Source organism: Carcharodon carcharias, chromosome 23 (assembly GCF_017639515.1).
Source record: "Carcharodon carcharias isolate sCarCar2 chromosome 23, sCarCar2.pri, whole genome shotgun sequence".
Classification (NCBI taxonomy): Eukaryota; Metazoa; Chordata; class Chondrichthyes; order Lamniformes; family Lamnidae; genus Carcharodon; species Carcharodon carcharias.
In genome coordinates this window covers 25,201,090-25,228,856 of record NC_054489.1, presented here as the reverse complement: position 1 = coordinate 25,228,856, position 27,767 = coordinate 25,201,090, and the positions used below count along the sequence as shown (strand labels likewise).

The following is a 27,767-nucleotide window of genomic DNA, read 5'->3' as shown; positions in this document are numbered from 1 at the left end:
TTTTGACATTTTTTCAAATTTATTTTGCCACCTGAAAATGGTACATACAATCTTTCAGTTTTTTCTCTGCAGTGGTATATGGCAAAATGTCACCTGCAGTGATCTCTTAACTCCAGGGAGAGGTTTACACCTGACAAGTACTTTTTTCCTGTTGCCATAGAAACAGAGAACATAAAAAAGTGTCCTTGTAGTTGTCCCACCCGTCTTCAGGCCCGAAGTTTAAGCAAGTGGACCGTGGCTGTCGAATGAATTAGAATTCAATGCATAGAAAGTTTAGAGATGACTGCAAGTAAATTTCAAGTCCGTTTTACAAGAAGCAGACTGGGCCAATGTCAACACCAAATTCTTGATCAGCGCCACCAACGTCCATAGGTGCAATGTCAATAATAGGCAGTCGTGATGTTTTCGTTGTTTTGTATTCAATGACTGTCCTGCCCCATTCACCAGTATGTCTCTGTTGGATTGAAAGAACATCAAGAGTCATTAATAATTCATGGAATTGCATGAAGCACCATGTTCAATGTATTTTCACCTTTATCACCTGCAGCCTGTATAGAATCTGCCTGTTTTTCATTTCATTTGTTTCCACTATGTGCTTGCCTTACACCCTTTAAATTAACACCCAGTGGCAAAAATGAAAATTTACCCCATGAAGCATCAAGACTCATTTTGTACATAGCATCTCTCAAGACTTAATTGCCTTTGACAGATATAACTTGAGTAGTTTAAAGAATACATATAATTTCATTAAAAATATTAAAACGTGGGGTGCAAGTAGCCCAGTATGTTGCATTAGATCTTACTAATATAACAGGCTGCACTGTTAATGGACAAGATCAGAACATTCTTTATGATCCTGTACTTCTACTCTATGGATGTTGATGTAAAAAGAGTCTTCAAGATTTCAAACTCACCGTGCAACCATCCTCAGAAACGCTGTATGTGAATCGACTGTTGCCTTCTGCTCTGATTTCAATTTCATTGGAACCTTGCAGCAATACAGCCTTCTTCAGATTACCGGCTTCTTCATCCATGTAGGCAATGCTGTTCTTACAGTGGTATGTGATGTTCTGGGTTGCCTCAGAGGACATCAAGCGCAGGAAGGTAATCTGGATTGCAACATCACCAGCGAGGACACCATCGTCACTGCCATAGCCAAACTAAAAGGAAACAAAAGATAAAGTTAGATTATTCCTTAAAATGAAACCAACAGTTATTATTATAAGACAACATATAAATGGTTTTGAAGCAAGCTTTCAAGCTAGATGAATTCACTATTTAATATTTGCAAGATTTGAAGTGCCCTTTTCACTAAACAAATCCATTTTAATCTGCTCTCTTATAAATAAAACAAAATTCGACACAATGAATTTTAGAGGATAATGGTCTTTTTTTAAAAAATAAATATTCATACCTGGAAGCCGCCATCCATGTTCTCGCCAAACCAGATGTGCTTCTTCTCCTTTGGATTCTTGGTTGTGTACCAGTTCTTTTGTGGGATGGACTGTGGGCTTGAGTAGACGCAGGTCTCACCAGTTTCCATGTTACAGTATACACGGATGGCATCCAGAGTGCAGCCTTGGTTAGGATCGATCCAATAATCGCCTGTGTGATAAATGGTAAAGGCATTTAGTGTTCCACCCGTGGTTCAGCAAGAGTAGTTTCAGTCAGGTCGTGGTGCTTCAAAAAAGCTGAATAAAGTGAGATTTTATTGACCTAAAAGTTAATTCACAAACTATACGTTAACAGAATTTTCAACTTTTTTTTTTACAGTTGCATTTTGCTTTCATTAAAGTACCAATTCCCTCGATATAAAATATCTTCTGTTACTGCATTGCATTTTGTTTGTGAATAAGATAGTCCCTACGTTCAAATTTATGCTGAGGTTAAATGCAGCATTGCTTCTATACAACGTGGATATTTCTTGTTCTGTGTACTGAAACTCACCGCTCTTCCAATCTGGGTGGCACATCTTCAGGTCACGGCATGTACGGGCTGGGTTCTTTCTGGTACCCTCGGGGCTGCGGATGCTCTCAATCTGCTGGGTCAGGGATTTCAGGGTGGTGTCAATCTGAATGTCACGATCTCCAACAGCACCGGCATCATCAGCTCTGAAGTAACGGAGTGGATCTGGGCCTTTGTCGGTTTGTGGTGCTGCAAATTGGAAGTCGAATCCTCCACTAGATGGGCCAGGTGGGCCAGGGATACCAGGAGGTCCAGGTGGGCCCTGTACAGTGACAAATACTGTAGTTAAGTACAGATGCGTGGAAGAAGATGAAGTTCATGTCAATTTGCAAATGCAGCAGCATGAGTTGAGACATTACTTACAGCAGGACCCATGTCACCATTACGACCACGAGGACCAGGTGGACCAATAGGACCAGGCAGTCCACTAATACCATCTTTACCAGGAGAACCAGCTGGACCAGCGGGACCCTGCAAGGAAGGAAAATACATTAACAAATGGAACCAGTGGCAGATTCATTCTGGTGTTCATATATTCTTCATAACCTTAAAGCAAAAAACCTAATTACTTAGCCCAAGTGATTAGAAATTGTGCTACACATTACAAGCTTTCCTGATTTAGCTTTAAATATTTTCTTTTATTAAAAGCCACAATATTTAAATACAGTATACATATTTGAAAAAAAAAATATATGAAAAGTGCCATCTCTTTTGTTCAATGAAGAATATACTTACACGTGGGCCAGCAGCGCCAGAAGGACCGGCAGGACCTTGTTCACCAGGAGGACCCTGTTCGGATGGAGAAACATTTCAATATGGAAAATATATCACAGAGCATGAATGATTTGATGGATGGGGGAAAAAAAAAGTTCTGTCATGAAAATGGATAACTTACAGGAGGACCAGGCAGACCTTGAATACCAGGGAAACCTCTGTGGCCTTTGATGCCTCTTGCGCCAGCCTCACCAGCTTCACCTCTATCACCACGGGGACCGACTGCACCCTAAAGTGAAAAGAAGGTCATCTTAGTTGCTCATATTTTGTATTTACAATTCTGGAAAGCTACAAAATGATCATTTCACTTGGGATAATATCACCTATGCTCTTTTCACTAGCTAAACTTAAGTCATTTCTTACGAAGACCTTTCTACATTTTGGTTTAGCTACCTTATTTTTGTGGTTCCATTGATCAGTATAAAGAAACCAAAGAAGAAAGTATTAGATTTACTATTGCTTTACATCTAAATTACACAACATCCAATGCATCTGTAAAATTGTTTTCTGAGGCTTTTTCTCAGCAACTCTGAAATTTAAGAATTTGAGTCTACTAAGCAAAGATAATTTTAAAAAGCACAAGTTACTTACCAGAGGGCCACGAGGACCCATTGGACCAGCAGGACCAGCTGGGCCAGAAGGACCCTGAAGGACAGAAAAAAAATCAGATGTAAACATAATTTTCAAATTAATACATTATTTTAAAATCAGTACCTCTTGATAACTGCTAATTTTCAGTTATATTTCATGTCATAAATGGTACACTTTTAATTAACAGCATTAATTTCAAAATTAACACTGGAACTTTGAACAAATGACTACAGGTAATCTGCAGTTATTCGCTTTGCAAGCTCAATCTTAACCTGACATTTCTGATAATTAACTGCACGATATTTTAATCTGGATAAATATCTAACGTTTTAGGGATCTGTAGCATTGTACATTTCAAGAAGTTGTCTGCAGCGGAAATGTTGATAATGTTTAAGTAAAAATATTAAAAGATGATAAAAAAAAGCATAATTACTGGTTCACCACGATCGCCATTCTTGCCAGCGGGACCAACTGGGCCGGGAGCACCAGGGGCACCAGGAGCACCGGGAGCACCAGATGTACCAGGCTCACCACGATCACCCTACACATGAATAAAATATTTGTTATAATACAGTGACCATTAGTTCATTAAAATTATTAATAATATTTGGGGACTTGAAATGCAGAAATGCTACTAACCTTAGGACCAGTAGCACCATCACGACCAGGGGCACCTTCAGCTCCAGGAGCACCCTGAAAGAGATAAAATATCAACCTAAATAATCTGAAGGATTGACATTAAAATATATTAATCTGATTCCTTTCACCAACACTCTCAGGATGCATTTGCTCTTTCACTGTAGTGTTGATGCAAATTTCACACAAACATTGCAGTTATAATGTGAATGCAGCTTAAATCAAGAACAGGGTATAACCTGTTTCTCTGGAGGAAGAGATCTTACACCAATGTGATTCAGAAGGAGCTTGAGTCTTAATACCCAATTGGCAGTACAGATTTGGTGTCATTGTGAAATTGAAGCCACTTCACCATAATACTAAACTTGCAGAGTGATCACAGTGATTTGAAGGCACTTATTCTGGAGTTTCCAATGAAGTTGCAGCAGAAGTTCAGAAGACTACTCCACACACCTCCCCCCACACCCCCCCACCCCCCAACACCAGTGCCCTCCCGAGGAAATTCCAGGTGGAAATGTAAACACACCCTCGAAAGGTACTCTTTCTCTTGCTCTCTCTTTTCAGGTACCATACCCTAACAAGTCTTTGGCAACCATGGTCTTTCATGTGTTGTTTCATGACTATGTTTAGCAAGGTACTACAGTGGTTTGCCAGTGCCTTCTGAAGGTTTTGGCTGACCAGGAGACTCTCCTGCTATTACCACCTGCCAGAGGCATATTGGAAGGATTTGCAGGTTGATAATCAACCTGTTAGCCAAGTTAGAAATGCACCTTCCATAGCCACCGAGTCCCAGATGGGACTCAAACGCAGAGCTTCTGTCTCATACCACTGTGCCACTAGACCTCTATCAAAAAGTACTCTAAATATTTATTTTAAGGAGTTAGGTTTGCGATGTAACAGAATAACTTATCTCAGGACTGATTATTGAAAAGGACATGATTTGATATTTGGTATGTGTATCAATATAATTCATTTTCATAGGTCAATTATTATCTGAAAAGTATGAGTCTAGGTGAGGTGGGGGAACAAAGGGATCGCAGAGTACAGATATACCAATCACTAAAGGCTGCAACATAGGTTAGCAAGGCCATAAAAAAGCAAATGAAACCCTCGACGTTATTTCTAGAGGGATAGAAGTAAAAAGTTGATAAGTTATGCTAAACTTATATCAAAGTGCAGTTAGACCAGACTTGGAAACTGTGTGCAGTTCTGGTCACCATGTTATAAAAAGGATATAGAGGCACTGGAGAGGGTGCAGAGAAGATTTACAAGGATGCTACCAGAAAGGTGTGGCCTTACATATCAGGAAAGCATGAACAGGCTGGATCACTTTTCAATTCACATTCCAACTCTGAGTTTACATTTCTGAATCTAACTCACTTGTCCTATTGATAGAATCATAGACCCACAGAAGATCTGAGTCCATGGCCCAGATTTTCTAATCAGCAGTGAAAAAAAAAGGCTAAGTGATGGCCCAAAAGAGGTCTTTAAAGTTATGAAAGATTTTGATAGAGTGGATACAAAGGGCATGTTTCCACTGGCGAGGAAGAGTGTAAGAGAGGGCATCGATATAAGATAGGCACCAAGAAACCTAATAGGGAACTCAGAAGAATTTTTTTTACCTAAAGAATGATGAGAACATGGAACTTGCTGCCACAGGGACTGATTGAAATGAATAGTATAGACGGACTTAAGGGGCAGCTAAGGAAACATATGACATAAGGGAATAGAAGGCTACAATGATGGTTGAGGAAAGAGGCTTGACAGGAACATAAATGCTGATATGAGCTTGTTGGGCCAATGGCTTGGTTGTGTGCAGTGTATCCCATGTAATTTTGTTTAGGAGCATTCTGTGCTTAATTCTATATGCAGTGAAATGTAGGACATAATCCTATTTTATGTTTATGCATTTTTAATGAAATTCTTTGCTCTGCTCTTTTGACAAAGGATGACAGAGAAAAGAATTTTGAGCAGACGTGCTGATGAGTTCATATATTAGCGTTTGAGGACAACATTAGTAAGTCAATCTTAAATCAACATTTCCAGTAATTTAAATAGTTACATCCTTACTTCACGACCAGATTCACCAGGTGGGCCAACTAGACCAGGAGGACCCATTGGGCCAGGAGGACCACGGTCACCAGGTGCTCCAACTGGACCTTGTTTGCCAGGTTCACCCTGAAAGGATAGAGAAAACAGTTGTGCTTAGTGAATAAAGACTTTGGCCAAGACAAGATGTAACAATGTCATAACAATGGCATAGCAAATCAAAGAACAAAATAAATATTAAATGTATTTTTTGCTATCAGAAGAACATCTTAATTCAGAAGCATGATCATGAGTAAGTGTCTACGAAGTCACTCCCAAGATAGGAAGCAATTATGTATCATCTGTTGATACCATCACAAAGAAGAATTTATAGCTAGCTCAGGAGTTTAGAAGAAATGTAGGATATTGCATTCGCTATTTGCTATGTGAGCAACATGGCAGAAAAAGTCATTGCTCTGCAACTTACAGTTTTTCCTGTGAGACCCATGGCACCACGTTCGCCTCTTGGTCCATTCAAGCCAACAGTACCACGCAGACCAGCAATACCTTGAGGTCCAGGGCTACCGGGTGGACCCTATTAGGGAAAGAAATTGAGAAAATATATAAGAACTGAAACATACCTACTGATTTCATTCTTTTTAATAGATTGTCTCTTAAAACTATTCATATTTAATGTCAGTAACTACTGGCTCATTAGTTAAACATATGAAAAGAGAAAGCCCTCTTCATTGTCCATTAAATAATGTATGATCAAGAACAGGAGCACTATGTTTGCAAACTTTGCTCTGGTATAATGGGTAAAAAGGAGTGAAACAGGTTACAGTGGTTGTTAAGGGATTAAAAAGCTTTGGCTTTCAGTAATGTTTAAGGGTGTGAAATTTGACTACAGAAGTGAGACAAAACAGACGGTAGCAGATTGGTCACCCATTATAAATACAAACTGATTTTCCTCACCATTAATTTCAATGGAAAAGGAAGGCTGGATGGGCTGAATATCGAGTGGATGAACCACTATTGTCTGTTTTACAACACTAGAGAAGTTGAACTTCGTCCCCATAATCTCTTGCCACTTATCATATTTACATTACTATGCTTCCTTTCAAATGATATTTAAGGGTAGAATTTTTCAAGTGACCACTTAATGATGGGACATTGAAAGTTAGTGTCAAGAAAGCATGCATTTCAAGTCTGCGTGTTTCAAGCCAAACAAACTTACAGCAGGACCATCAGAGCCAGGAGAACCCTTCTCGCCAGGAGGGCCGGGAGGACCAACATTACCAGGTTCACCAGGGCGACCAGCAGGACCGGTTTCACCACGAACACCTTTAGCGCCTTCTTTTCCAACAGGGCCTGGTGGACCAGGAGGACCAGCATTTCCCTATTAATGAATGTAACAGTTAAAGCCTATTTCTCAAGCTGTAATCTAAATAACTATAGTGGTAGTAAAGAAAAAAATCAGAAAACGTCCTTGAATTACCAACTAATATTGCTATTATTTTGTAATGATGTTAATATTTTATCTGAGAAATTATTAATAGGTAAATATCACAATTACGTTTCACTGGATGAATATCTTACTGTATCATATTTTTCAATACAATAACAAATACATTTCTTAAAAATTGATTTTAAAATATTTGGATGATGTACTTACACTTGGGCCAGGTGGACCAACTCTACCAGCAGCACCAGGGAAACCAGTAGCACCCTAAAACAGGAGAGAAAATAATTACAGCAATTCATTATTTCAATTATATTTTATCTATCTATATATGCATGTACTACAAAATATTAATACTGCAACATGTGAAGCATTTATGCTCACTATTTATTATTATTTGTAAATGTTCTACTAGACATTTATTGTATGTAAATAACAGTGGCATATTTAAATTCAAATGCTTCATCTTCAAAACTGCTTTTGCACATTTCCAATTCACCTTCCACCATGTACCAGCTCTGAGTTTGCACTTCTAAATCTAGCCCACTTGTCCTGTTGGTAGAATCATAGACCAATGAAAGATCTGAGTACATGGCCCAAATCTTTTTGTCAGGGTGAAGTGACGGCAATTGCCACTGACCTCAAAGAAAGATGTCCACAAAGATCTAATCATATTTTTAGCATGTTTCCTCTTTCCAGACAGCTGTTTAACTCCAGTCCCTAGTCAGGGGGATGTTTTGGCCTGCAGAAGCAGGCTTATCAGCAAGCAGGTAAGCAGCCAATCACATTGAAGTATTCACACAGTAGATCAGGAAGTGAAAAGCACCTAATCTTCTTTACTTTCAAATTTTCATATCGCAAAACATTTTTAGGAAAATGTGGTTTTTTTTATTATTATACAGAAATTTGACTATTAATAAATTAGCTTCTTAAGGCCAATTAGGGTGTAAAGCCATAATTCTAAGTTAGTGGGCTATTGAAAACTCAATTACACGTCATTCAACAAGGTGTAAATTTTTACAGTGAGGCTAATGAAAGAGTGGGAGTTCTCCCCAATTCATAAGATTTCCCATTGATTGCAGTCCCTGGGATTTGTGGTTAGGGATGGGGGAGGTGAGGTGGTGAGTGGACTCAATAGCACATCCTCTGGAGAAGTGTAGAATTACTGTCAGCAACTTCTGGATTTCCATGTTAATCTGTGCATGTGGGGACTCCACATATTGCAGTCGGTTTCAGTGGCGTAAAGACAGCAAACACTGAAAATTTTGCCATCATTATGGCTGCAAAATCTGGACCAATATGGCCAGGATAAGGAAACTGAATTAAGTCATGTAAATGCAGGGGGCAGGCTCAAGATAATCAGTCCTGGAATCTAAAATAAAATGTGCGCCAAATGTCTATGGAATGTGACACAGTGACTTTGAAGGGGATTTCAATGATTTGTTTGAAATAGTTCAAAATATGAACTTACAGGTGGACCGGCAGCACCACGAGCACCTTTAGAACCAGGGGGACCAGCAGGACCCTGTGGATATAGAAAAAAGAGGTGGTCTTGTATTAGATGGAGATATACATCAAGATTTGTGGGAAAATACAGTTCTCTTTTTAAGCTAAGGATACAGTTTTTATCTGAGAGCACCCTTGTGCTTTTTTTCTAGTTACTTACAGGTGGGCCAGCGATTCCAACGGCACCAATAGCACCTGGAGGACCAGGATCACCCTTTGCACCAGTATCACCAGGTTCGCCTTTAGCACCAGGTTGACCATCAGCACCCTATGAAGAAAGGAAAAACTATTTTCACCTGGGTAACACTGATGCTGCATAAATGCTAATATATATTGTCACCATGCTCTTAAAGGCCAAATACAATATTATGTATATAAGGTAACAGTTGTTACTCTTAATATAAAATAAGATGTAATACCTACATTAGTTTTACATAGCCTGACAAATGCTTAAACATGCAATGATTATTTTTCAAAATCTCCATCAAAACCATTTATGTACCAAGTTCCATTTACTAATAAACTTCACATGCAAACCATATTTACCAATAAATCATAGCTTTTAATATAAACAGTTTGCAATACTCACAGGAGGACCAGCAAAACCAGCAGGGCCAGGAGAACCAGTTTCACCACGTTCACCCTAAACAGAAGTGCAAAAGATCAGATACACGTATTACCATCAATGAAGCTTCATCAGATTTGAGAAGAAGATGGGTTAAAAAGGACTTCAGGCAATTAAATAATGTAAGAATTGATCAGGCACAGGGATCCATTATGATGGGGTCCTGCATGCAGCTGGCAGCGATTGTGGATGCTTGGCCTATGATTTTGCAATTCACGCCAGTTGCATGTTAGACCTACCAGCAGAATGAGGGTCTTCAAAAATGTGCTTATGAATGTCTGATAATTTTTTGTAAATTAAGTTTTACTCACAGGAGCACCACGGGCACCAGCAGGACCAGCAGGACCAGAAGGACCAGCTTCACCCTACAACCAATGGATAGATTAAAAGATGATTAAAGCAACATAGAACAGGAAAATATAACATGAAAATATTTATACTATGTATTTTGACATTTATTAAGCATCAAGTATTAGAACGGTGATTTGGCTATGGTGGTGAAAAGTTGCTGTATAGGTTGCAACTGATTTTGAGAAAGAAATGTAAGATCTCAGTAGATGACTAGTGTCATTTTATGAATTAATTCTATCTTGTAATTCACATATAATACTATGTTAAGGATACAGGGTGTGTGGCGTCAAGTTTACAGTTCTTTTAAAAGGATCTTACACATGAAATAATAAGCATCATTGAAAAATTGTACCTTCTCACCAGGAGCTCCAGAATGACCAGGTGGGCCAATTGCACCAGTCATGCCCTAAAAATGATCACATTTTGAAGTTAGTACCACAGTTGTCGGTAACTTTTGATTGTACTGATACTTGGAGAAATATGGCAGAATGTAACTATGAACAATTTTGAAACTATCAACATAATAAGATAAATTCACTGAACTTGTGCTCCCAATGGGGAATTATGCTCAATGGGAGTGCAGCAAGGAGCCAGTTCTATAATATTATTGCATCAGTCCTCCAGCCTGAAATCCCATTGATCACAGCTTCCCACTAAGACCACAAGTTTGGAAACTTACGCAAATCTTTCAAACTTATATCAACGAGCATAAGCAGAACATTTTTCAAAAAAATATCTGACCACTTACTCTCAAGCCATCTTTGCCAGGAGCACCATCACTTCCCTTTGGACCTGCCTCGCCCTTTGTAGAGAGAAAGAAGCCAAGGAAAGTTGTTATTTTTGGTCACCTATGTACAATTAGCAAGTAACAACAAAATATCTTTACATTTACAGTTTTGTGAACATTTAAGTCAAAACTAATAAAAATTTGCAACATAATTGTGCCGAGTATACTCACTCTTGTACCCTTGGCACCAGGAAGACCACTAACACCACGATCACCAGGCATACCCTGCATACCAGGAGGACCTTGAGCACCAGGAGCACCAGGAGCACCAGGATCACCCTGAAAAGAATAAGCAAGTGTTAATATAATATTACTGGGTATGTGAAAAAGATAAAGACTGTCTAAATATAACTCAATACTTTCAAAATTACAATGAATGTTTTTCTGTATCTGATAAAATATTGTTCAAGTGATGTGTCATACATATTTTAAAGCCATGCACATCTCTGGAGGTTTCTCATTAGCTCACTTGAATAAGAATTCGACTCCTCGATGTTTTGCATGTTTTGAGAAAGAGAGTGCATTTTTAAAATTTAAAGGTGTTATTCATAACACACTCTTTCTTGCCTCTTGGAAAGTTCTGGTTATACTATTTTCATCATGCATGGGTGTCATGCCTAAGTATTAAGTTTAAGCTGGTGAGGTTTAAATACTTATATTGCACTTGTGCCTTTAAGGTGAATAAAGCTATGCACCACAGCGTCACCTTCTTCATGTAGCCCTGGTGTAATCAACTCTGATCCTTGCTGCATGCCTCTTCAGGCTGGCTTACCAATCCAATGCTCTACAGTTCTGGATGCATCTCTGCCTGATCTGCACACTGCATTCCCCACCTAAAAATACAGACCCAATCGCTCCACCCCCAAGCTTCCCACCATCACCTAGGATGCTTCACCTATCAACCTAAGCCCTAGCTCGCTCAAATCTGATTTCAAAGGTTTCTTCGCCCAGCCCATTTGTTTCCGACAATCTTGCTCACTGAGACTTGCACTTGAACTCCATCCCCCCAGCACACAGTGCTAATCTAACCCAACTTCTACATTTGATCTTCTGTTATCAGCATCTGGCACCAAATTCCCCTGCCCCCCCATCCTCCCCAAGAAAGGAATTTTTGGCTAAGTGAGCTTCCACATGGTGAATTAACTGAACAAGTCAAATAAGCCTTCTGGTTCTAGAATGGCAAGTATAATAAATGCAAATTGTTGTTGACCTAGAAATCCTTTCATTAATCCCCCTGGTAAATGTGAAATAATTTTAATTCTGTCACATCTTGGATGTTGTATCTGAGGATTTACCTTAGGGCCATCGTTACCAGGAGAGCCGGCAGCACCACGTTCACCTGGAGGTCCTATGGCACCAGCACTACCGCGTTCCCCTGTGAAACCTCTTTCGCCCTAAAGAAAAGGGATTGAGACATTAGGAAAAAGCATGGATGCAGATTTTTCCATTGCAAGGTTTTCTTTACAAATGGATTTTGTTTTTAAAAAGGAAACTTACCCTTGGGCCAGTACCACCAGGAGCTCCAATATCACCAGGCAAACCCTATTGTACAAAAATAAATAGCAATTAAAATCCAAAAATTTCTCACATAAGCCTTAATCTAGGGAAATTTTATTGGACAGTTGCTCTCTTATATTTTCATTTTTTGCTCATTTATTGTCACCCAACCAGTTCAATAATGTTCCATTACAAGGCCATATATAAAGCCTCAATAAATTCGAAAAGCTTTTCTGTGCGCAAAGTAAATTAGCAAATGTATTCTTTAAAAAAAATCTGTTTCACCTACAGAGAAAAACTTCTATTAATACTTTCAATAAAAAAATGACTTATTTTCCTCTCATTTACACTAATTTTACTATCTAACAACCTGAAAAGCTATATTGGAAATTGGAGAGGGGTAGAGATATGAGCCCCACAAAGATTTAGTACACTCATGATTACATTCACATTAATCTGGTAGTGGTAGTGGAGTCCTGTTTATATTCAAATGGTGATTAAAAGAGATAAAGCTAAATAAAACCTTGGAGGAGCATGATTACCTGTTGCCAGCAATGCTAAGTTAACTTCATAACTGATCAAAGATTATTGTTTTGTCCAACACTAATATTGAAAATGTATTTTGCTCGTAATAATATTCCAATACATCTTCCTGTCATGATACATACCTGTTCACCAGGTTTTCCAGCCTCACCAGCAGCACCAGGAGGACCTGGGAGACCCTATTAAAGTAGAATTGGGATATTGTTTATTGATAATTGAATATAACAATGTACTTATTCAAGACAATGTTGCAAATTAAGTTACATCATTATAAATTCTGAAGATTATTGAAGTGGTTGATACCTGGAAGCCAGGAGGACCGGCGGGTCCCTGTTCACCTCTCTCACCAGCTGCACCCTGTTTGAAAAAAATAATTACAGATTCAATTATTGGTTTTGATTACAATATATATATATATAGTTTTGCAATTTGCTGTAATTATGGATAAATATAATTGGGTGTCCAGTCCATCGTGCATCCAATTTCTAATGTTATCTTCAAAAATATAAATAATTTTAATGTTAAAATAAGCAGTTGCTGTATAATTTGTTTTGCTTTGGTACTAAGTTAAGTAAAGCCAAAGAGAAGGGGTACTAAGTTAAGTAAAGCTAAAGAGAAGGGAGGAAATATTTTCTTTGATTTTCAATATTTTCAATTTTTCTTTCTCCTTCGCCAATCTGCTTCCAACATAACGCTGGGGTTGCTAGATTTTTCAAGCTAAGAACTTTTGCCTAGTTGATTAGATTATTTTGTATGTTTACTTACAGCAGGACCAGAAGGACCAGGAGCACCAATTTCACCATCTTTGCCAGCAGGACCCTGTAGGGAAATAAATGTTTAAATTTTTGAATACATCTATTATTGATAATCATCCATTACAAATGTTACTAAGGTTTCAATATAGAAAGCCCTGAACATTATTAATAATCATGTTGAACCAGTAATGTCATGAAATGCATCAAGTTTTACAATTTGTATTAATTTAATGAATGATAAAATCTTTAAGACATTGGAGAAATTGGGCCTAATGCAACATAATATACTTACCACAGCACCAATGGGACCGACAAGTCCTCTCTCGCCAGCCTTGCCAGGCTCGCCCTATAGGACATAATATATTATTAAATATGGGGATCATATTATGAAAGATTTATGTAAACTTGCGGGTTTTAAAATAAATTGGATCTCCTTAATTCATAAGCTTATATTTCCCTTGCATCTACGAAATGCTTCATACTATTGACTCATTTTGCGGAATAAACTATCAAAACCCATAATGAGTCTGTAAAATACTGTTTCTGATATCAGACAGATACAAGCATCTAGAACTCATATAACACTTTCTGTTCTCTACTTTAACAAAGAGGCTACCCCAGGCCTCACGCAGCCAAAGACAGGGCTGTGCCACTTGTCTTGGCACCAACCCGTTCAATTCCAACTTTGAGCTAAAATTGAGGCTTTTGTGGCTATATTAGGGCAGATACTGGCACGTTTTGCAGCATTATATTTATCTGCTTTTCCCTCAAATTTGGTGTCATCACATGCTTTAAAGGACATTGGCTCTCATTAAAAGGATTGTAATACATGCTGTTTAGCCTTTCATTTTGATTTTCATACTTACAGCAGCACCCTTAGGACCAGGGAAACCCATCACACCAGGTTGACCTCTTGTACCAGCAGGACCGGGTGGACCAGCACGACCATCTTGACCAGCTGGACCCTGTTAGGTTAATGTAGCATATCAGGTTGAAATTTGTAGGCTTGCCATAGAAGCTCACACTATACCTAGATTTCTTTTATAGAGATATTTGCTACATTTATTTCATACATAAGTAATGCACTATAAGTTTAAAATGTAGCATCATTTTTTAAAAATTAAATTCTATTCACTCTATATAATGACAACTTGGTATATATATCGGGTAAACAGCCTTCAACAAATGTTCTAAAATGTTTTTCTTGAGGAAAGGAATACTTACAGGGGCACCAGGTTTGCCATCAGCACCAGGACTACCAGGGCTACCGGTCAGACCCTAGAATACAAAATTGAATTAACATTGGTCCTTAATACATTTTTCAGAAACATTTCAAAGCTTTTCACAAAATGCGTTGCAGTTAGGAAAGCGGCCTCAGCAGTTCGAGTGCACACTGTACTATCCTACAAATAGCAATGAAGTGCATTTGCAATTATTTGTATTTAAGTTGGGTAGAATGTTCCCTGCTCTTCAAGCAATGTCCTGCAATCTTGTATGTGCACCTGAACAGGTAGAATACATCATCTCTACATTTGAAGTACTCCCAATGTACTCGTACTAGTATTAAGTAGGAACGAGCTTCAATCACAGAATCATGAATTCCAAAATAGAGAAGACAAGTGTGCTATGACATTTTGAATAGTCTTAGGGACCAATATTTTTTATATCAACTATTAACAATTTTGATTTGCTGTGCTTGATCAAATATTTCAGTGTTTTAAAGGTAAGTTGAATTTTGCTCCTTTTCTCTGGTAGCATGTTCCATTGATCATACAAGATGTATTTAGTTACTTCAAAAATATAATGTTGCTGCATGCAAAATTATGCACAAATTTCCTTCCATTTGCCAATGTTAACATGAGTGTAGAGCAAGGGACATGATTTTATAATTGCACCTAAGTTTTTACTACAAATCATGAGGAAAGAAAAATGTGTCCCTTATTTAATACATGAATATATTATCTTGTAGTGAGCATTGCTTAATACATATATTTTGTTAGTGTGTTTTTCACGGTTTTAGTTTTATACCTTTTGTAGTGACAGACAGGTTTTTATTTAATGTTGCTTAAGCATTGTCCTGGTCCCTTAACCCGGTACCTTATCCGGGTGCCTTACTCTAGTCAAATACTCACTCTTGCACCAGGGAGGCCGGCCTCACCAGGTCGGCCAGGTTCACCGGTAGCACCTTTGGGACCAAGAGCTCCGGCAGGACCACGTTCACCTGGAATACCCTATAACAGGAAACACACAAAAAAATAAGGAGTTTGAAGGAATTTGCATACTGTACAGCTCCTGTAACAATGAACAAAACAAAAGAGCTTTAGTAGAATTTACATACCTTGGGACCAATAAGACCCTCAGCACCAGGGAACCCACGGTTTCCAGGACCACCCTGCAATGGAATGAAAGGCAAAGGAACAAGATGATGCATTTTGTAATTGCATAAGAGATTAGAAAAACATAAGATAACAAACTTAATAATGTTAATGAAAATAACACTTTCAACTTACACGTTCACCAGGGCTGCCAGGCACACCCTGAATACCAGGCTCACCACGAGCACCCCTCTTGCCTTCCTCACCAGCTGGGCCAGGTGGACCTTGTGCACCAGTAACGCCCTAGAAAATATCAAAGTAACAATCAGTGGTCACTCAATGGGGCAATCAACCTATGTTGCATTCTGTGTTATTGCACAGTTTGATCATGTTTTTTATTACATTAAAATCTATGAAACAGTGAAGTGTAAATAATTTTGCATATAGCTGAAGATGAATACTTACACCTTCACCTTTTGCACCAGGTTCACCCTTGGCACCAGGAGCACCAGCTTCACCCTAAGGTATAAAAAAAATTAAATGTCAGAAGTCAACAGTGAAGCAGGTTTCTTTCCTAAAAAGGGATGAGATGATTTCTGCCACCTTGGCCCTGAAATTCTACAGAAATTGTCCTGCTGTATGTCCAATGAGAGATCAATCAAACAGATTTACGGGAACAGTACAAATAACAGTTTTTAGCGGTCCACATAATTTCCCTAGAGGTTCCATAGATTTCCTGCTAAAAGTTGCAGAGGGAGACCAGTAAGACCTCCCCATAGAACATCAGGGTCTAGTTAGCTGTTCAAATATGTATTGCGTAATGTATATAGGCCCACTAGACTGCAGATAAAATAACAGCTCCAAAGTATTTTTGTAGTTAAAATATTTGTGATGATATATAATGCATGTTGTTCATGTTGATGATTAAAGACGGATAAAGAGAGTATTGTCAATACTCTTCATAATTAGTACACCAATACAGCAAAGCCATTTAATTTTTTGTCATCTGGATTGTATATCAGCTTTTATATTAACCCTTAGGCCGCCAATGATGAGCATCTTGTTTTGGTGGGACCAATTTTCTGGGCTGCTGCAGAGAATGCTCATTGGATTCTTGCTTTAAAAATGAATATATATGTTAGAATGAATCAGTTGTTTGAGTCATGGGACTAGTTCAAAGTCTAATGTCGTAGAGCTCAACTGATTGATAAAACAGCAATCAGGCCTAATCTTCAGCCCATCAGTGGCCATATTTCAAAGATAATTATCCAACTTAGGAAGAGAAGCCACATCCTTAGACAGGTGGGCCAAAGGATAAAATAAAAGCTGAAACAAATGGCGTGAGAAATACTATAAAAATTCATACAGCGAAAATGGAAGAGTGGATAGAACAGGAAAAAAAAGAGAAAGTACAAACAGTCACTTAAACCTTTACTCCTATTTGAAATTACTCTATGGGTGGAAATTTATGGCCCCTTTCTTGCTGCGACAAATAAATGTGAGTTTTGGTGGTGTAAAATTATATTGCAGTCATTAAACTAATTCTGAAATTGAAGTAATATAATCCTGTTGTATTTAAAGATTCTTTTAGTGTCAGAGTGTGTGACTTGAAACTTTGAGAAAAATGGTTAGTCCAGGAATACCCCAGAGTTAGTGGCACTTGAAAGATTGATGTAATCTTCCTCTCACTTTAGTGGTTGGCTCAATGTTTACTATGATGGAAAACAGATACATTTCTGTGGATGCAGCAGCCACTTACCGTGTTACCCTTAGGGCCAGTAGGTCCAACAGCACCTTGTGGGCCACTTGGTCCTCGTGGGCCAGGGAAACCAGGAGCACCAGAAATGCCAGGAGCGCCCTACAACACAAACAGACAAAATATCACTCAGTGCATTCAGAATTTACTGGGAAACCTCAGTTTACCAAAATAGTTCAGGATGCAAAAGGAATTATTTACTCACAGTTGCACCTTTGGCTCCAGCTTGACCATCACTACCAGGGCTACCCTAAATGATGGAAAAAAAATCTATTAATGGGAGAAATGTTTAAGAAAATGTTTAAGAAGGCTTAGAAGCATATAAATGTCAAAAATACACCAAAACTTTTATGGTGGATAGTCTTGAGTTTTCAAATAAGTACAGTTAAATTGCCTGTCTCAAGGGCAACTGGAGATGGGCAAAAAATGCTGACCTTGCCGGCAATGCCCACACCCCACAGAAGAATAAATAAAAAAGACACCCTCCCTCCCCCCCCGCCCCCCCGCCCCAACCCGTCTGCCAAATTACTTACGGGAGCACCAGTTGGGCCAGCAGGTCCGGGATTACCAGGTTCACCACGAGCACCAGCAGGACCATCAGCACCACGACCACCAGCAGCACCAGCTTCACCCTAAACCAAAATCAATAGAGTCCTTTTAACTTAACAAATTGATTCTTTCATTTCAGTGTTAGAATGCTACAGCAGCACAGGGAGGTTCAGGACAGGTTTGGGCATAAATATCCAGGTGCTTCTAATAGGACTGCTATTCAATCATATCACTGAGCAGTCTCGGATTAACTGAATGGAAGCCATTTTAAAACAGCAACTAGCATTCTGTTTGGGCCTTCACAGGAATAAGAAATGTCTGACACTTTAACTTATGCAAAATTAAGTAAATAGGATCAAAAGACCCAACAGGGCAAAGATGAAGAGATATTTTTTTCAGACACAGGTTTCGGTGTCCCTTTAAGGCTATTCAGTTTGGAACTCATGAACAGAAAAGATCTGTGGCTGTGCCCCATGATAAATTGGCTCTCTTAGTTTGTACAATTGATGTCTAATCGTAGTGTTCATAATATTAATGGTTGAACAGTTAGATTAAAATGGGCAAAAATATGTGTACGAACCAAAAGTTTGGATTATTCACAACTATATTCAGTGAAAATAAAGAATGGAACAGTCATTCTTCAGCTTTCTACATAGTAAACTAAAAACACATATAAATATATATATGGAGTATATGGAGTTAGGTCACAGATCAGCAATGATCTCATTGAATGGCAGACAGGCTATAAGGGCTAAATGGTCTTCCCTGATCCTACATTCCCAACGTTCCTGGCTGCCATGTAATTACAAGGTAAGATGTTCTTCCTTATTGTAAGGGCTGCTAAATAAATGTTTTCAATGTATTTATGAACCTTGTGCCAAACTATAGTGCATTTGTTTATTTTCTCTTGGTTTAAATCAACATAATTTTGCTTTGCATTTGATCAGCTTGGCTCTACTTGCACATTAATATAATCGCACAGGTATTAACCTGTGAACATTTTTATATTTAAGAAGAATGTCTGCTGTGCGCTACTCCCCCACTTTGAAGCTCACTATGGATCTCTTCATAGGCACATTAAGGCTTTGTTTTTATTTCAGACAGAAAATGCTCAGGACTAGTTGCCTGCATTTGCATTAACAAAACTCATTCCTTTCTCCCAGTGGGAGAATAGTCAGCAGCTATTCACAAAGATGCATAATGCACTGAAGATGCAAAGATGCAATGGTTCTTTACATCACTGAATGCAACTGAGAAACAGAAAACAATGCAGACAACAGCATTCTTCCCACATAAAAGCACCGCGGAAAATGCAATAGATATATCCTTTAAATCCAAGCCTAACAAAACTAGCAGTGTAAAAAGGGAGCATGGTGCTTGTCACTTTTAATCCCTTAGAGACAGTAGGATGAGTCAATGGTAGGCATGTTCTCACACCAGCATGAAACACTAAAGATTAGTTTCTGTATCAATATTGTAAGGCATGAGTGATTTGCAATACTATGTGCCAAGTCAAAGTTAAATTTGCCTCAACCTGACCTTCATACTGAATAGAGCTTTTTTTAAAATTTCTCTCATTCAGACTCATGCTTGCTTACATGAAGAACATCAGTTACATCAGGAGATAACCACCATTTTAAACGCAAAATTGTGGCATAAATACTATACCTTAGCACCAGGAGCACCAGGGAAACCAGGGGGACCAGCTGGACCAACAGGACCCTGAAAAACAAGTATTTAGATTATGTTACATTCTGGAAAAGAAGACAAATTCTGGAAAACAATGAGTACTTAAGTAGAGGAAGCAATCAGTTGACAAAAGGTACTTACAGGTGCACCAGCACCACCAGCAGCACCGTCGTTACCACGAGCACCCTACAATAGTTAAAGGAAAAGCTCATTGTTACATTGCTGCCAAACAAGTCAGGGTAGAAAAATGTAAGTACATTTAAAATAGCTTTTTATGATGACAAATCATATGGGTATTCCAAATATATTAATATATTAATATATGAATATATTAATTCATAAATATAATACTGTACTCACAGCAGGACCAGGGGGACCAGGACGACCTCGCTCACCAGGAATACCACGTACACCCTGTCCAAGATAATACGTCATGTTATTTCTATTTCTATTCAATTTAATACATATCATTGTAAATACAGAAGCATGCAGCGTAATAGTGTTTCATCAATGCGTTGACAAAAAATTGATTGCAATACTTATCTATAAAGGTAATAAATCCTGTTTAAAAAGTAGGGCCCCAAGTTCCATGAGATTCCCATGATTTTGAACCTTAATTTCAGTGGAGCAGATGAATCCCTAGCAAAACTGCGTGAATGGCTGCTTTTACATGCATACCATTTCCATAGGGATTCTGATCAAGAATCCACAGAAATATCAGACATAGGTGTCAGGATAAAGTGGTGTTCCCTCCTTTATACTCATGTCTACTTTTTCTCCCAATTAATGAATGGAAGAAATGTAGACCATAATAGCAAATTGCTTTCCAAAGCAAAATTGATATTGATGTTATACTGTGCACTACAGGCCTAGAGTATCATGTTCTTTACAGATTAGTAATGGACCTTCCATGTAGATAGCTTTCAAAGCAAATGGATATGTATATTATAAATGTATCTCTCTCATTGCAATTTCCCAAGACATTTAATAATGGTGGTGTTTGCAGGAAAATTAATAATTTGCTTACCATTGCACCAGGGCTGCCATTTTCACCAGGAGCACCAGTTTCACCCTGTTGTAAATGGAATAAAAAACACAGTTAGAATACTGACTTGTTATTATACAAATGATACTAAATATTGTGCACAACCAGAAAGTAAGAAAGAGCGTTAAAATGAACACTCATTCCGCTTTTAATGAAAATGGAGACATTACCTTAGGGCCAGCTGGTCCAGCATCACCCTTAGCACCATCCAGACCATTGTAACCCTGTAGAGAAAGGATAAAGTATTGAGCAATAAGGTTCTTTTAAGCTGACCAATACTTCATAACTGAATTTGTCTTTATGGATTCAAACTGCTATATTAAAACATTTATTTTTTCTTACGAAACATCACTGTGCAATATATCATATTTGACTAAACTGTAAAATTAAACTCACTCGGTGTCCTTTGATTCCTGGCAGTCCAGGAGTTCCAGGGAAACCACGAGCACCCTAAAATATAACAAAAGTCTTGTAAAATATGGGAAATATCTGAAAAACTGTTGTCTTTGTGTGAAGCAGCACATAATAATTTAAGGAGCACTGATTTATGTATGTTTCATATATAATTAATATATTTGAAAACTGAATGTTTCAATGTGCCATCTTGCTCTCGTGCTATCATCAGTGGCTTTTGTTTAATAACTAAGCATGTGACAGAAAAAAACCTAACATATTGTATTACATGGATGTTGCAATATGCTCAATAAATGTCAGTAGAAAGTCCATTACCTGAGGACCAGGGGCACCCCGGTCACCGGGGCGACCAGCTTTGCCATGTTCACCCTATGGAGAAAAAGAACAAGTTCAGCTACTTGTAAACTGCAAAGGAGATTAAAGTCAATTATTCTGAATGAGGCACAACATGCACTTAACCAATATGTAGATATGTGAATTTAATGTTACCTAGTATGTGCAAGGACTGGGTTTAAAATTTTCTATCAGTAATGATCACATATTACTTCAATGTTATTTCAGTTTGGCAGAGGGGATTGCATTCAATCGTCAAAAATACATTTGTGAAACTATGCTGAAAGTTGTGCCTAATACAGAAAGTGAGCAGCCAGTGATTGCAGGTTATTGTACTAAGTACATTTACAGACCATTTGCGACTACTTACATCATCACCATTCTTGCCAGGAGGGCCAGGAGGACCACGTGGACCCATTGGACCCTAAAAGGTTAAAAATGTACAGGTAAAAATAATAAAACATAGCAACCAAAAGGAAATTATGTGGTGTGGTTAATTGGACAAAATATTTATGCTTTCAATAATTTGCTGAAATTAATGATTGCTGATAGCCAGCATCACAATATTCTCATCCCTAGCACATATAGTTTGGGTACCTTTCTTCTCAGAGCACCAATAGTAAAGATTCAGCTTGAGGTAAGTTATTTGAAAAATGGTAACCATGCTTCTAAGCAATTTAATGTGAGTGAACACTACATTCTTAAGGGAACTGTGGTGTCCTTTTTTACTGATTACTTACAGGTGCACCTGGTTCGCCAGGTTCTCCTTGGTGTCCCTGGAATCCTTGAGGACCCTAAAGATTAAGCAGCATAAAGAATAAATTAATAATCAAGATTTGTGTTACTTTCCAATTAAAGTTCTAATCTCTTTTTATAATAGAATCATGGATAGCAACATTTTAAATGTTGAAATATTTTGGATTTCCACTAACTTTTAACACATTTGTGGTAATCAAATGTTAAACGACATTTTAAGGAAACCAGATGTTTGTACTTACAGGTGTGCCAGGTGGTCCGGGAGCTCCTCTGGGACCCATTGGACCCTGGGAAAAAACAAGACTCACTTAGTGAAGAGACATAACAGGGTCATGCACCATTGTCATGTACTTTACCTTCCATTGTTAAAAAATAATCGTAACTGTTCACATTTACCAAATCAAATTTAAAAAAATACACTATAAAACATGCACTCACTAATCTTTTCCCACAAGCCAATGCAGTCTAACCTCAACTGATCTTACGCTAATGGTTCTGTTACTCTAAACTATTCATGATTTAGGCTTTCTTTCAGCCAGGTCAAAGTTAATTCTACATATCTTCACTCTCAGTGACTACATGTGACTTATTTTACTTCAGGAGTGTAAAGATGACCTAAAACATTGCAAACTAAATGGACGGATTATTGCTTGTACTCTTATATACATTGATTGGAATAAAGAACAACGGAACATACCATAGGTCCAGGCATTGGAATACCGCCAGATGTTTTCTCACTAAAGCCACCGCTCATTTGAGGGAGGAAGTTCTGGAAGAGAGCAAAGTTATTTTAGATGCCTGGCAATTGCAAAAATGTATTGGGAATGATTAGAATTGTAGCAGTGTTTGTTTCAATAGGAAAACATTGAGAGTCACTTACTCCGCCAAGGCCAGATGTTCCAGGTGGACCAGGGGGACCAGGGGGGCCATCACGGCCTGGGGCTCCTGGAAGTCCATCTCTTCCTGGTAAACCTGGAAGTCCCTAAAATTGCAAAACAAAAGATTATGATCAATGTTAAAGAGGAAAATATTGTGTATATCATTTCACTTTGGTTGTAATTATTGCTTTAGCAACATTCCTATCTATTATCATCTCTTTAGTTGCCACTTCCTGTTTGTCATTTCCTGTGTATTGTAAGTCTCTAAAGCGTTTCCATCATTCACAATGGATTCCTAATAATTTTAATGAAACCTTAAGAGGCTAATACTTCTAGCCATTCATATTGACTATGAATGATTACAATGTTTTAAATTTCAGTTCCTGTCTATTTTAACATCTGAATGGTTGCCCTTTATTGTCATTGTTTCAGTCAGTCATCTGGACATTTGTTTTTCAAATTGGATTTCATAATTGAAGACTTCATAACTTGGAAGCAATAATGTCATATTTTGTTTCAATAAAATAGTAATTGGTGTACTTACTCTATCACCCTTAGGACCAGGTTCTCCCTTGGGGCCTTGAGGTCCCTAAAAAAATTACATAATCATTAAAATTGTAAATAAAAGTTTAAGAAAGTACAATGTATTGTATACTTAAGTCAGTTTGTGGTTTGTATATAAAAAACATTTCTCTTTACCTGAACTCCAGGGCCAGTAGGATACTGGAAAAAAAAATAACAATTTAGAAGTCAGTATGTGGATATGTGTTAAAAGTGAGTGTGTAAATATGTTATTTTCATGCAGCCTCAGTGAAAATGTGGTGTACTTACTGTTTCTCCGCCTTCTGCTGAAACAAAATTTAAAAAAAAGATTAATCTGTAAACAGGTTTTCTCAAATAACAGATCAAGCTATAATTATGATTCAGGAATGACAGGTAATTTGTTTACTGTGCATATGTTTTCAGGGCTGGGAGTGTTAAAACTTAATTGGTTGTAACACTGCTTCCTGGTTTAGCTCTATCTGGAGGAGGGTGTGCTATCGTCACTGGATCATCCAGTGATGTCACACTTAACGCTCAAATTAAAAATACTAAAATACTTAAAACTGGTTTAAACAAGCCCCGCTTTCCAAAATAACCCAGAAAGACACAAAAGTCTGGGATGCTCTATTATCAACAATGACATGCTCATTTGATTTAAATTTAACTCAAAAAAGAAAAGTAGCTTGTTCATTTTGCCTTTGCAGTCAGCGCTGTACTTCTTGCATTACACAACCTCTAAACATCCAATGTCACTTTTAAATGATTCGGCAAAATGTGTCACAACAAAGACATAAACAATCATTGTCCGGTATAATGTAACCATTGCTATGTTACTAAGCCTGTATCGAATTACATTCTTATTAAAACGAAGCTCACACCTGCAACGTGAATTTTGTCAAGTTACATAAGGTAACGTTGAGAATGACCGACTTCGAAGGTTGCCAGATTCAATTAATTCCAGCTCGGTTATGCACTATTTTCCACCTTCTTTAAGATTAGTACATTTATTGTTATTAGTTTCCACAGGGGATGAGGTTACATATATACATATATATATATATATATATGTAGCTATTATTTTCCAACTCCTTTAAGGTTAGTGCAGACACTGCTATTATTCCGAATTTGTTTTGCGGCCGATAATTCAGAAGCGGTATTTGGTAGTTCTATGCCTGGGGGCTGAATTGGTTGTCAGGTGCTTGTCGATAAAATGTCTTTAGAGCCTTCAAGGCAATCGGCCCAAAGCAAAAGGTGCCGGTCACACTTACGTCCTTGCTCAGGGCAGATAGGGCAGCATTCTCCGAAGGGGATTTCAGCATTGGGGCAGTCGCTGGTTTCCTCGCAGATTATGTCGTCACAGAGGATCTGGCCATTGTCGCAGACACAGATCTGGCAGGGCTCGGGTTTCCAGATATCCTTGTCCTGGTATTTCTCCCCATCCTTTACGCAGCTCTGTCCGTTAGCTGAGAAACAAACAGGGGGTTGGGGGGGGTTAACCCATGCTTCACCCAGCGCCCTCCCAGGCGCAGAAACCCAAGAGCAGAAAGATGAAACTATTTGGCAAAGGGGAGACCTTGGGTGAGGAAGAAAGGGGGGGGGGGGGGGGGCGGGGTGGGTAGGAGGGAGGGAGGAAGGAAGGACGGGGCCAATAAGCAGCCTTGGGCTAAAACAGACCCCAAGTCAAAGGGGACGAGAAAATCATGCAAATTCATGTTTATTTACTCATTATGTATCTCCAACGATCCAAAACAAAACTTAAAACGACACTTCTTAATAAAAATAGGCTTTAGACACCTGCGTTATCATAATTTGGTGAACTGTACCACATAATCCAATACCTGAAAATTCCAGACTTAGGCTTTAACAAAGTTTCTAGTTATTTTCGCTCTTTTTTAAGGGGGCTTCCTTTATTTCACTCACAAACATTTAATGAAACATTTTTGACTCTCAAAACCTTCAAGCCAACATCATCAGACAAGAAATTCAACAGATGGCGCTCAAGCTCCATCCAAGATCCACCGAACAGTTACCAAATTGCCACACACCAGCCAGCAGTAAATGGCACAACAGTGCACCCAAGTTATTTCGTCGATTCAAAGTAATTTCATTGAAAACTCTTCCCAGCGAAATTGCTACTTGGTGCTAGATTAAATTAGACCTTGGTTTCCTTTGGGGGCGGGGGGGGGGGGGGGGGGGGGGGGGGGGGGGGGGGTGGGGGGGGAGGGGGGAGCTGCTTCAAGCCATAACTGCAGTTTTACACGTTGCCTCGGGAGGGCGTTGTTGGACCATGGCGCTGAACTGGTGCTCGCAGCTGCTCAGTTCTGAATGTTGCGTACTAACATCTGGATCGCTTATATCCCGAAGACTGCAATCTCTCCCCTTACACATTTTAGTTTCCTGGCTTGAATTTTAAACAAGTTAATTTCCGACATTGGAACGATCTTGTTCTCTTTTAAAGACAACCTTACACCGATAATTCATTTAGCATTATAGCTGAACTTAGAACTAAGTAAAGTGCCTAACGATTAAATCTGGAGCTTCCCGTGAATGTTTCTTAGTTACCCTTTTATTATTCCTTTAAAGTATCTTCTAAGTCACGTTGTGACCTGGTTTCCTTGCCCTTTCGACACTATTTTCCCTATATTATTTTTTAAAAAGACAAACTTGTTTGAATTTCGCCACAAAGGACTGTTCTGCTGTGACACACCCACTGGCAAAGGCAGCTGCTTTCAACCAATTGTCTGGTAGAGTGTTCTTCATTTCCAACTAGAATGATTCTGGAATTTGCCTTTGTTCTGTTCGTGTCTCTTAAACGCGGGGGATAGAGTAAATCCTCAACATCTGTATGTTGGCGGACAAGTTAGACCTTCTGGGAGTCACGAACAAGCTTTGTGTTGTACAGATGTGTTTTTTTTCATGCACTAAGTACCAAGGGGTCGAAAAGGATTCCATAAAAGGGAATTCGTCGTAGCAAAACTGTTTCAAATCGTTTACATCGTTAAGAAAAAAGACACCTGGTTGCTGGATAACAAAAAAAAATCTGAAACTGTACATGAGGAAAATGTTTAAACTTTGCTTTACATTGTTCGAGCTACATTTCTACAAGCCACTTTCACTTTATAACTCCTTTTTTCCAAATCAGAAGCAATTAAAGATAAACCTCACGCATCTCTCTCCGGTTATTTCAAAAGTATCAGTGACTTCCTAGCAGGTAGGCGGGTTGATTTTCAAACAATTCTGGAGAACCGAACAGTAACGTAAACAGGAGATCGAGAAAGCAACACTTACTATCATCATCTTCTGCTTGGCATCTTCCCACTACTAACGTTGCTGCTAGCAACAGCAAAGTCCGAGTATCCACAAAGCTGAACATGTCTAAATATTAGACATGTAGACTCTTTGGGGTAAAGGGAAACTTTCGTTAGCGTCCGGACATACAATTTTTCTGGCGTGTAATTCCAATCTTCAGCACCGAGCCCCAGCAGAAACTTCCTACTGTTCCGTTTGCAGATCGACCGGCCTTTTATGTGTGCCCATAGCTTTGGAGGTGTGAACGGTTGCCGCCCATCTCCAGACAGACTAGTGCCTTCCCCCAACCCCCCCACCACCCCCCCCCCCCACCCCCCCGCCGCTGGAAAGGAGCGAGGTTCCCGCCCGCGGGAGGGTCCACATTTCCCATCCCATCCACTGAAATCTACAAATGAGTGCCCTCCTCCAATCAGGAGCTAAAGAGGGAATTCGGCATCATTGGTCTGAGCCGCCATGTGGCTTATTGGACCAGCACATGCTCTCCTCCCCCCCCCCCCCCCCACCCCACCACCGCCTCCCCCCCCCTCCACTCCTCCCCAAACCGCCCCTATTCCCAATCCCACTCATGAACTGTTCAATTTCATGAACCATTTTTTTTACAGAAACTATTCTTCTTAAAGCAAAGGCACATCAGAGCGGGGTTTTTTTTTTGGCTGCGTT

General features: G+C 38.9%; 1 protein-coding gene across 2 annotated transcripts; it reads right to left on the bottom strand.

Annotated features, from left to right (window-relative positions):
- On the bottom strand, positions 1 to 27,300 carry col1a1b (collagen, type I, alpha 1b). 2 transcript variants are annotated; one of them, XM_041173233.1, is made up of 53 exons: positions 27,087 to 27,300; positions 25,067 to 25,261; positions 24,087 to 24,100; positions 23,955 to 23,978; positions 23,800 to 23,844; positions 23,258 to 23,359; positions 23,075 to 23,146; positions 22,620 to 22,664; positions 22,362 to 22,415; positions 21,992 to 22,045; positions 21,604 to 21,657; positions 21,271 to 21,324; positions 21,045 to 21,098; positions 20,857 to 20,901; positions 20,190 to 20,243; positions 19,971 to 20,015; positions 19,809 to 19,862; positions 18,125 to 18,223; positions 17,797 to 17,841; positions 17,595 to 17,693; positions 16,301 to 16,354; positions 16,031 to 16,138; positions 15,859 to 15,912; positions 15,653 to 15,751; positions 14,745 to 14,798; positions 14,387 to 14,485; positions 13,813 to 13,866; positions 13,531 to 13,584; positions 13,069 to 13,122; positions 12,891 to 12,944; positions 12,223 to 12,267; positions 12,021 to 12,119; positions 10,897 to 11,004; positions 10,687 to 10,740; positions 10,291 to 10,344; positions 9,899 to 9,952; positions 9,552 to 9,605; positions 9,123 to 9,230; positions 8,928 to 8,981; positions 7,670 to 7,723; positions 7,232 to 7,393; positions 6,482 to 6,589; positions 6,037 to 6,144; positions 3,970 to 4,023; positions 3,764 to 3,871; positions 3,331 to 3,384; positions 2,861 to 2,968; positions 2,701 to 2,754; positions 2,329 to 2,436; positions 1,948 to 2,227; positions 1,415 to 1,605; positions 915 to 1,160; positions 1 to 454 (listed from the first exon to the last, which is right to left on the bottom strand). In XM_041173233.1, exons 1-53 carry the CDS (start codon positions 27,169 to 27,171, stop codon positions 308 to 310), a joined length of 4,389 nt encoding a protein of 1,462 aa, XP_041029167.1. In that variant the 5' UTR covers positions 27,172 to 27,300; the 3' UTR covers positions 1 to 307. The 2 variants fall into 2 exon arrangements, with proteins under 2 accessions (XP_041029167.1, XP_041029166.1); XM_041173232.1 differs by having other exon boundaries at positions 24,087 to 24,103; positions 27,087 to 27,294.
- Positions 27,301 to 27,767: the final 467 nt, after the last annotated feature.